The sequence below is a fragment of the Pseudophryne corroboree genome, chromosome 9, assembly GCF_028390025.1.
Source record: "Pseudophryne corroboree isolate aPseCor3 chromosome 9, aPseCor3.hap2, whole genome shotgun sequence".
In the NCBI taxonomy this organism is placed as follows: domain Eukaryota; kingdom Metazoa; phylum Chordata; class Amphibia; order Anura; family Myobatrachidae; genus Pseudophryne; species Pseudophryne corroboree.
This window is the reverse complement of record NC_086452.1, coordinates 79,461,520-79,473,360: the sequence shown is the minus strand read 5'-3', so window position 1 is coordinate 79,473,360 and position 11,841 is coordinate 79,461,520. Positions and strand designations below refer to the sequence as shown.

Sequence of the window (11,841 nt, the reverse complement as noted above, 5' to 3'; positions counted from 1 at the left end):
GCCTAACCCTAACCTTCCCCTAGAGCCTAACCCCAACCATCCCGCCCCATAGCATAACCCTAATGTTGAAATTCTGACAATGTCAACATTTTTCTGTCAACATTTTTGTGTCAGCATTATGAATGTCGACATTGTTAATCTCACACTAATGACTACATCCCATATATACTGCACGTTATTTCCTAATCAGTATTGTGGTAATGCTGTATACATTAAAGCCATAGATACTGTATATATTCTACAGTGATGCCCATGCTATCTCTTCTTATAGCACTGCACACTGCATCATTTCTCTCATCCTAAGAAATATTCATCTATTGTACTCCTTGGGCATCGATACAATTCGATGACAGTTGAACAGCACCAGGAATTAGCTCCTGGGGCTATTCAATACAGTGCAGTGGTAAGTCGGAGAATACCCATTCTCCCAGACTAAACAGAGTGTTTTGTTGGTAGAACGGCATTCTCCGACTTAATTGCCCGGTGCAACGCTGTTTCCACCACGCTAAGGGCAGAAATCAGCATCAAGCTGGCACTTTTGTCGGATTTCTGCTCGCACCCCTCTGGGGGTGCCAGAAGAAATCCCGTTGTTGGGTGTCACGGGGCTCTGTATTGAATAGCCCCAGGAGCTAATTCCCGCTGCTATTCAACTGTCATTGCATTGAATCGTGACCCTTGAATATAGTTTAAGAATTTGTACGGATAGAATGATGCTGGAGAGCAGGAGTGGTTAAGGAGGGATGGAGGGGGGTCTATGCAGTCTGCGTGCGTGTCCCTCCCCCCTCTCTCACCAGCCCTTGTCCCTAGTGGGCTCTGGGGCTGAGCCGATGATATCTGTACTGCCCAGAGCTTAAAGTGGTCCTGGAGAGGTGGTGGAACTCATATCCCCGGCCACCTAAACTCCCCCTCTCCACTCTTCCCATTAGGTGGAGGCAGGGCCAGAGCAAACTATCAATTTGTGCCCTATTTCCCATACTTTATAAAGGGATGAGGGTCTCACAAGGAAGGGGCGTAGTCACACAATAGTACCCCCAATTCAAATTATGCCACCGATTAGTACAATCTTATTTACACCACACGTAGTGCCCCTGATTCATATTGCACCACATAGTAATGCCCCTTATTCACATTATGTCACTTAGAACTAAAGTGCCCCTTATTCACGTTACGCTGCACAGTGATACCCCTTATACACGTTATGCCACACAGTGGTGCCCCTTATAAACAATGCCCAAAGTCGTAGTACCGCTTATACACATAATGCCCACAGTAGTGCCATTTATACACATAATGCCCATAGAAGTGCTGCTCTCTCATTCCAGTAGCTAACCGCCTATGTCCCTCCAGCAGCTCCATGTCCTGTGTCCTTCCAGTCCCATCTCAATTTGTCTTCAGTATGGACAGAGCCTGCTTCTCTTCGAAGCTCTTCTTCACTTCAGCGGCAGTGACGCCATGACAGCACATACGCTGTGCCGGAAAAAGAAGCTGCTGGGACCTGAAGAGGGGACAAACGCCGTCCGACAGACACAGAATGTGTAAGTACCAGGATGGGCGAGCCACATGTGGAGGAGGACAATGGAGCCACCAGGACTTGAGGAAGGGGGTGGTGGCAGCAGCTCATCAGTGACACTAGCACCGCCGGCATCATCTATTTACATGGGTTGTGGGGTGGGCTTTTCTGTTGGAATTATTGTGCAGGGCTGTGGAGGACGTGGGACTAGTTCCATCTACCATCAAAGGTGGTGGAACTGAAAACGGAGATCACCCACCTTTAGGTCTGCACACAAAGTGTGGGTTCGGTTATGGCCGGACTAGCATTGATCAGCACATTACCCTCTTCATGTACACTGCTGCAGAAAATAATGTCACTCCATCAATATAATGCTGCCACACCTGAGCTCATATTACTGCCCAGCTACAAGGAAATAGACTGCCATACATGCCACAGGTGCTCACAGGGGAACCTGCATATCTTCCTATACCTATGAGAGCGCTGGATAAAAAACAGAATGTTAAAAAAAATCCCAGTTTAAATCAGTTTACCTCAGTGGGTCCCAAACTTTTTGGAATCACGGCAACCTAAAGTATAAAAAAATATTCATGGCACCCCTAAGCCAAAAGTTCCTTTGAAATTCAGAAAAACAAATTAAGTAAATTGTGTTTATGTGTCCTCCTTAAGGTCAGTTATGTGGTGAGGGACAGGATTCACTTCTGTTTGCCCAGATATTTTATTATTGGCAGCCACAAGCACTGATTTTGACTACATTGACCAAAACGAATTTGAATTGGCCCTGAACCACCAATCTAAGGCACCCCAGGGTGCTACGACACCCAGTTTGGGCATCACTGGTTTATCTGATGGTCCAGCTCTGCTAAAGCCTTATGTAAGTACTAAAGACCACAGACTATGCTTAGAATAGTATAGCAGACCCATTGAGTAGACCAGGCTTTGGCAGCCTATGGCTCTGCAGCAGCTGTAGAATGAAAGCTGCACCTTGTGCATTCTGGGGCTTATAGTTCTACAACAGCTACACTGCCATAGGCTGGGCATGTGTGCTGTAGTCAATATTGAAATGATTACAATGCATAACACAGTCATCCCATAAGAGGGAGACATTTAACCCTATGTATCCTGTACAAATTTCAGTACAAATCCCGCATCCACTTGCTGGATTTAGTAGCCAGCTGTGTAATCCCCCTGGTGTTACTTCTGCTATAGGTCAGCGGTCTGTGCAGCGTGTATCTTAATCTGAATTAAGGTTGCCTGAGCAGCTAAATACACAGCAAGGTTATACAGATGTTCACCCCCATAATTTCTCACTCAAGATAAAAACCTACAACTCGAACCCTTCTCCTTTTCCAATTAAAGTGGAATTAGTCAGACCAATCAAATTAGCTCACTATTAAAGCCTGTCTTTATTAAAACGATAGCGTGGCTGGATATTAAGTTTCAGCACCCCTTGCTGCAGAAGCTTTTAAAAGTTTACTTTCTGATATAGATTTGGCAATGCATAGTTAGGATTTGTGTCATGTCTGTTTACATAGGTGTAGTTTACATCACTTAAAACTATTTTAAACAGCATCTGGTGCCCCAAGTTCCTTAAACAAATACAGATAGTTGGGATTCAGTTTAAGCCTTCCTGTACCTTACCCAAGGGTTTCATTGGTAACATGTCAAGTCATTACACCAGGAGGAACTAAAGGTGACCTTCCACTGACTGTATACTGTATTTCAGTTTAGAAGTGAAAGGTAACATTATCCTCTAAGATACTGTGCCTACAAATACGGGGCACCAATACTTTTACACTGCAAATTAAAACGAAGTTAGTTCAAAATTTGCCCTGCTTGATTTTTGCTTATTCTAAATGAGGCCCAATGGGTTTACCCTGAATGCTCAGGTAGAACTATAGCCCCCTCTAGTGGTGTGACCATTGTGTGGCTTATAGTACTGTAACTTCATTATACGGTGTAAAAAAAATAGACAATGAGGGGCAAAACTTAATGTATAATGTTGCAGCCACTCTGGGTTATGATTCAAAGCTAAAATTTAACCATGTCAGAGAAAAATATATTCCACATTCAGCAACACTAATGGAATATTTTGAGGCCAAAAGTCTGATTATGTATTTAATGAATATTTTATTTATTTATTTATTTATATATATGTGTGTGTGTGTGTGTATGTATATATATATACACACACATATATGTGTGTATATACAGTATATGTATATATATATATATATATATATATATATATATAGTGTATATGTACACTAATAAAGTATATATATTTATATGGAGGGAGAGAGAGAACACTAATTATGTACTGTACTTTGATTATTGTTCATGTATACATAATCTAAAACTTATGATAAATACATCAATATTAATCAAATATAATTCACACAATTTGGGAACATTTATAAAACATGGGTTTACATATTTGCAGAATGTCATAATCTAAATTAAAACTCTATATTCTATTCCAGTTTTTTCTTTAGCTTTTTGCAATGATCCCCCTATTATTTAATCAACTGCAAAAAGTGGAACCGAATACAGGGTTATCAATCTCTTCTTTATAGAAAATAAATATGAATAAAGAATATATTGCTTAAATGCGCAAGTGCAGAATTTCTGGGAGAGGTTCCAAAAGTTTTATTTTAGAGCAATTGGACACCCCCTCTGCGTTTGCCTATGGCATGTGGTTCACTAAATCTGCAGACCAGTAACAAACTAACCAAGCTTCAAATAATTCTATAGCTGTAAGTCTACAGTCTGTCAGTGATGCTGTGTGTGACAAAATAATAAGCATTGTCTCTTCTTTCACAAATGATATGTTTGCAGCACTCTTTTCACTAATTTGGGGGTCAAATCAAACAGGGTTGCATTGTATAACGAGTTATTTAACTATTTCATGGATTTGTTTGTGAGTATGACTCAATGGAAAACTGCTCAGTGTCTGATACAGGCTGTGGACACCAAAAAAAAAAAAAAAAAAGAATTTTAAAAAATAACATTTATTACTAATGTTTATAGAATGGTCACAAAAAAGGTGTTATTGATTTCTAAACAATTAAACCAACAGCAATACTTTAAAATTGACAAAAAGAAGCAGATTTGATACCACTTCCCCACCTTATCTACATTTCTGTACACAATGACGACTGATCTGTTGTCCTTTTCACCTGCAAGTCACTGACTTCACCCACAATGTCAATAATAACTTAGAACCCCATCTCATAACATTAGATATTGTCTGTTTGTATATATATATATATTTATGTTTATATTATAAATTGCAAATTCACAATGCACCAAGGCTAGGCCCATGCTTTTGTTGATTAGCAAAGAAACAACAACAATTTAAACAGAGGAAAAGTGCATCTTACAAAAGTTTACAATGCGTCTGTTGCAGCCAAAGAAAGTCTCCAGGCTGAGTATCTCCAGAAATTAGCTGGTTGGATTAAAAACACTAAATAAGAAAAAAAAAATGTTCGCACTGAGCAGGATCTAGGTTGTGGTGGGCCATGGATATGGTTCCTCTGAGGTTTCTGTGTTCTGGAATTATCCACAGTAGATGTGGGGATTTGCCCTTCACAGTCTGAGCATCCTTGGTCATCAAAAACTTCTCTTGTGAAATAAAGAAAAGAGTTCATTGTTTTTCTGTGTTATTATTGACTACAGAACCGTACAGCCCATTGGAGTAGACCTGGTCTTTGTGAACATTGGCTCGGTCCCTCATTAGGTCACTAAAGGCATAGTCCATGGGTGGGCGGAAGCCTAGTGTGGGCATGAACCCTGCTGTGGAGTAAGGGGTCATAAAAGCAAGTCCTCTGCTATGAGCAGAATATGCCAGTCTCAATGGGTTCAGTCCTAAATGTCCACTTAACTGGTATGTGTTGGTGTCTGTTCCAAAGTGGGTGGCATTAGGCTGCAAAGGTGAAAAAGCAGACCTGCTCCCTAGAGTTCCTATGGCTGGGGTGATAGCCCCTGCTATGAGTGGCCTGTGTGTTGTGGAAACTGAGGGCTGGATACTTTGAAGTGTTGAGTCTCTAGACCAGGTCTCATCACCCTTTTCCTGCCCTCTGTTATTTAATATTTGCTCGATGGCTTGGACCACATCTCCACCACAGCCTTGTAGGACCAACTCCAAAACGCTCCTCTTCTGTGTGGGAAACACCCTTGTCAGAATGTCTATGGGGGTCCTCTGTCTGGCTGAGGAGGAAGAACTAGGGTCCTGCTCATCTTTCTCTGCATCAGATCCAGATTCAGAGCCCAGTGGACTGATAGAGCTGGGGCTGTCCTCACCTTCTTTCAGGGCTTTGGACATGGGTGAGCTGAGAAAAGATTCACCATCTCCATTTTCAGAGCCAGAGCCTGGCCTCACTTCAGGAGAAGAGGTACCTTGCGCACTCCCAGTCACCGATTCACTATCGAGGGCCACTGCCTTCGTCCCAGAGGTCAGTTGCTGGGGAGTGATAGACCTAGGGATCATCGTCTTAGGGAACAAGTCAAACTTCTGGATTTTGGTCTCTGAAAGAAAGCAGGAATCAGCGTACCTGGTCAATACAATATACAGTACAATGTTTCAAGTTCAAAATTACAGAAAATCAAATGGATTTTTTTAACGTTTTTCAAGATTACATAATTACAATATAAACTTATAATAAAATATATAATAAAAATATATCAAGAAACAAGATTTACTAATTTGATAATTGCTAAATGTAGGGCTCACAAAACTGTAGCAATTCAAATTATGTATAGAACTAAATAGTCTGTCTTACAAGAACTCTTCCAGCTATTCCTTGTCTGTTTTTATAAACTTTTTATTGTCAAATAAAAACAAAAGCATTAATAAACATTAAACCATCATTAGCGGAACATCCATAATTTATATTCTGTTATATTCAATTTGCTTATCTTTTTCTTTGCCAAGTATAAATGTGTATAAAATTAAAGTAGAATGACCAGATTTTCTTTTAACATCTGGTAACATGGTTAAAGTGATGGGAATTGTATCCAAACTGGCCAAAACTTTCAAAAGGAATATCAGACTATTTTTATGCAGTTATACTAGAATTTCAAAAAATAGAGAGAGGGTATAATTAAATGTTTATGGATTTCAATGGAACACAAACACAGCCAAAATGTACTGATTTCTTCTGCAAGTAAAATATTATTTTATAGCAAAAGATTTTATACTATGTTATTTAAAATCTATAATATGCATTTAGTTATTTTATACTTAAAAGTGCCCACCTGTCAATTATTTGTAATATTTAAATTACACTAGATTTTAATTGAATTAATATTTTAATACATATAATATTATTGTATTCAATTTTAATCACACACACAAACACACACACACTGTGATCAAGATTTTTCAGGCAGTAAAAACATTTATGCTGGAATTTATTTTTGTTCCGTTTAATTTTGTAATCGGAAAAAATAGCTTTAGGTCTTAGACTAATTTGATTCAATTTAATAGTTACCAAAATTATGTTAAGTAGAACGGGGGGAAAAGGGGTTTTCTTGGCGAATTCTACATAGTAGTATTTACAAATAAATCTTTTTTTATTTTTTGATTGATTGATTGATTGATTGATTGTATTTATTTATTTATTTATTTACTTATTATTTATACTGCAATTTTCGCTTTCCTCTAATGCCCATTCATTAATGATCCATGTTGTGGCGATCAATTAGGAGGGATGATGGAAATAATATTAAATAGACATAGACGCAAATACTGGTTGTCTTCTTACCTGTGCCTCCATCCGTACACACGGACCCGAACACTTCATACGCCGGCCGGGGTGGGATAATGCCATTAGCCGCGGCCAGTGCCAGTCCCTCGGCAGTCCCATACAGCAGCTGCAGCTCCCGGGCTTCGTTCTCCTCCTGCGCCTGCTGTCGCCGCAGCGCAACTTGCGCGGCCATCACCCGCTGGCGCTCCGCGATGAGCGTGCACTTGGCGCACATGCAGTCCTTCCAGCGGCAGTAGCGCTTGTGGCCCTTCAGGGCGGAGACCACCCCGTGATTCCTGCAGCGGGCGCACTTAGGGGTGCGCGGATACTTCTCTGCCGCACGCAGGAGCAACTGCGGGCCCCGCAGGAGGGTCCCGGCCACAGTCACCGGGATGGAGGTGGAGGTGGTGGTTTGGGGGACCTGAGATCCAGACGGGGCCCCGCTTATCTCCATTGTAGGAGCCCCCCACACAAACCTAAGTGCAGACAGTGCCAAGCAGCAGTCTATACCCACATGCACTGTATATTACCTATAGCTATATATATATATATATATACTGCTCACATGTACATGGGCACAGCGGTGTGACTCAGCTCCAGGGTACAATTACACACTTACAGTTTACTAACCAGCAGAAAGGGACATATATAGTATATAGGACGTCTTTTATACACTATAGCCAGAGAGCATTACGTGGCTCTATTACAGTGCACAACAGACATAAGATCCCTCTCTCAGCTCTTATGTAAGAATATCATAAGGTTCTATCAATAAATCTAATACTCAAATACAAAGCTCAGCAACCCCCTATGTCCCCCTCCCATATATCTGGAAACAGGACTCTATGGAGTAATGTCCTTAATATGGAGGCTATTGTGGAGCCCCCAGAACTGTCCTGACCCCAATAAATTCCCTTTCTTACCTATAACTTGCTAGAGAACGAATCCCAAGCCTTAGCTGTGACCTGTGTCTGCCAGCTGCCAGTTTTCTGCTCTCCACTGTGTAGGGATCTCTCTTCTTGTCTCACTCCTAAACTAGGCTGCTCCCTGTCTTACAAAACTGACCCCTGTTTGGTAGTGTTACCTTCTTGGGTGATGGTCCCAGGTCCCCAGATCTCCAGATCCCCAGGATCCCCTCCACACATCCAGGTAACAAGTCCAGGTGTTATCCTTGCACCCCCCTAAAGCAGAAGTTTGCAAGTGTGTCAGCCACTCACAGCCTCTCCGGCACAAAGTTGCAGCAGGAGTCTCCAGCCAGCTCTCTCAGTTGTTGATCACTCATTAGACAAGTGTTGATAACAATGTGAGTGTCGCCATTGGCCAACCAGGGGAGACGCTCACTTCTGATTGGTCAGTTGCTTGTACCACTGTGTCAAAGCTGCCCAAATAACTGGAGGAGTGTCTGTGCAGAGGTACAATGACTTATAGATGTGCCTGCATTATCCTCTGCCCCCTGCCTCACTTCAACCCAGACAACTATACTGACAGTATTACATACAATAAAATATACTATGTTGCAACTGCATTTAGAGGTTTGAATTATTATATTCATAGATGTCTTGTGTTATATCGCTGGCTGTGATGAAGTAAGGTGATCACTGAAGATACAAATATTGTATTAGATGTTATAGGTGAGTATATCATTCTAGCTATTGAATTCATTTTCTTCTTTACTTAAGAATCACGTACTGTAGGTCATAATCTCTCAGCATTAGTAACACAGTAAAATACATAATAATAATAATAATAATAATAATAACAATAAAATACACCTCTTATGTTGTAATCATTTAGAATTTGTAAGCATGTATGTTCCCCACTCCCACACATAGATAGATAGATAGATAGATAGATAGATAGATAGATAGATAGATAGATAGATAGATAGATAGATAGATAGATAGACTATATAACAAGTCACATAAATCTGTATAATAAATCACATCAATCCAAGTATTTTTAGAATAGAATTTATATTGAGTTTTTGTATTTAGAACATTGCTATAGAAAATTCTAATCTCTAAACATTGTCAGGAATAGGAATTTTAATTTAAACTATATTGGAGCATTTTAGTTAACAGATTACAAAATTTGCCCATCAAATGATTAATTGCAACACACCAATTGTAGGTTACCCAACAACATTTAAGTTCGTTTATTTGCAGCACCTATAATTATAGGTTATAGTAACTGTTTTGAGCTTGAAGCTAAGAGGGGAGGATTTATTTTAGTTTATTAGACGCGGATATTAGTAAATGATAGGCTTCCGAGTTTTGGTTTCTTCAATAAATCCGGCTCTAGAACAGACTTACAACCGGTGGAGCTCCCGGTCATGCTGAGATTTGTAGTTCCACTACAGCTTCTGCTGTAAAATATCTTACATAGATAACGAATACTTCGCACCTTCGCACTGTATGTGGATACGCACAGGTCTGGGGTAAGGTGTTGAGATGAATTGCAATTGTATTTTAAAAACAGCCTAATATGAATATCCCTTTACTCCTAGGTGCAGAAAGCTAACAAACTTTTCATGGTGTTATAACATGTTTATTACATATATTCAGGAAGTCAAAATACTTGATTTATTTGTGCGGCTCAGCCCTCCAGAGACCCTACAAGATAGACTGAACATCTCTGTAACAGCTGGAGGCAATACATGTATATACATACGTATATATCCTACACTGACTGATGGACAAAGAATGACAGGAGAATCACACTACAAAGGGAAGTTACAAGGAAGTGACTAAACAATGTATTACACTATATAAACAAACACCTGTATGTTTTATATCGCTCAATGTACTAAATTATAATAGTTTAAAAACAACAACAACAAATAGTAGGCTTTAATTTTATATATATTTTCCTGGACTATTAAAATGGGGTGTGACAGTCTTTGTTCGGTATATGCATATGTCAAAACTATATATAGATAGATAGATGATAGATAGATAGATAGATAGATAGATAGATAGATAGATAGATAGATAGATAGATAGATAGATAGTATTTATAGACTTTCCTCCGCCGATTGGCGGATCGTTAGAGGACATTCACAGTCCCTACATAGTATTCCATAAATATCGGGACAACTCGTTAACCAACGATTATATTCATTCATGATCACGATATTTACGTAATCATTTTATTTATTTTGTTTAAGATGCAGAACAGTTCTAACCGTGTAGAATGAAGGAGGAACCTTCTCACTGCCTTCCATACAGAGAATTTTGTTGGAAAACTTGGTTCGTGATGTTAAATGTTTATCAGGGCGATTCGGAATCATTAAAGTGAAATTTTGATACATGTGTTATCTACTACTAGAATTCTGCGACAAATATTACATCGATAGTTATAATGCGATATTAAAGTGTTTCAATAAATTATTGATAATTAAAGAAATCACTGTTTTCTGTGCATCAATTACTGTATCATGTTAGGCAATTTCAGAAGATACAAATGTTAAACATCAACTTATATTATTATTATTATTATTATTATTATTATTATTATTATTATTACCTAATATAATAAACGAATGCGTATATATGCTGGTAGCAGTGGAAGTAATAAATTAATTAGGTACATTTAAATTACTATGAAAATCACTGTTATTATAATGGTACAGCAATTAAATCCGTGCTTATATGATATAGATATTATAGATAGATCATAGATAGATAGATAGATAGATAGATAGATAGATAGATAGATCTTGAATTAGTACTACGTTTTAATTGTATTTTTATTATATCTAACTCGCAACATTTACCTAGTCTACGTATTATTTACATTTTTTATTGTTTCCCATATAAGGGCATAAACATTAGTTCGTCGTTTAATGTTAACGCGTTTTCTAACAAAACCTTTTAAACGCATCTGTATATGAAAACAAATAATAAATTAGATATAGTAGATATATAATTCACCACCCATAGAGTCATTTATTTACACAATGATCTTTTTAATAGATTGAGGACACATTTTATTTTACAGTTTCTACCTTATAGTTATCCTGGAAGAAGAAGAAATGAAAACAAAAAATGAAGATGATTTAGAAGTAGGTGATCCACACTTAATTAAATCTCATTTAAATCGGCCTAAATTAAGTTTTATTTGCTGTACTTAGGGAGTATGTGCCCTGGATGCAATGGCCTGCACACAGTGACAGTAAAGAGGGACCCTGCTAGTGTAATCTCAGATCTATGGGTGTCAGTGTTTGGAGTCTCCCTCCAGTAAAACTCCCTCTATTTACTCACTGATATCCCAGCAAGCAACTTCCATCTGTTCCCTCAAGCCTCCCCACCACTTTTAATTACCAAGCAGCAGTCTAATAGAGATGATATTAACCTTAATCTTTCTGACATTAAAAGTAATTACCTCCAAACCAATATTACAATAATGAATATTACCCCTCCATCTTTTTGTGTTCTAAAAAAAAAAAAGCGAATAAGTATTTCAGAAATAATTGACACCCCCCCTCCCAAATTGACTCATTGAGCGCTGGAGCCAGGTTGCAGCATGTTGTTGGGCGATAACTGCATCCTGCAGCAGGGAGTTGGTTAATTGAGCGGAGGGGAC

At 38.9% G+C, this 11,841-nt stretch overlaps 1 protein-coding gene across 1 annotated transcript; it reads right to left on the bottom strand.

Moving 5' to 3' along the window:
* Window positions 1-4,549: 4,549 nt before the first annotated feature.
* Window positions 4,550-8,599, bottom strand: DMRTA2 (DMRT like family A2). The gene is made up of 2 exons (XM_063938703.1): window positions 7,276-8,599; window positions 4,550-6,037 (listed from the first exon to the last, which is right to left on the bottom strand). The coding sequence occupies exons 1-2, from the start codon at window positions 7,709-7,711 to the stop codon at window positions 5,157-5,159; spliced, it is 1,317 nt and encodes a 438-aa protein (XP_063794773.1). The 5' UTR covers window positions 7,712-8,599; the 3' UTR covers window positions 4,550-5,156.
* Window positions 8,600-11,841: the final 3,242 nt, after the last annotated feature.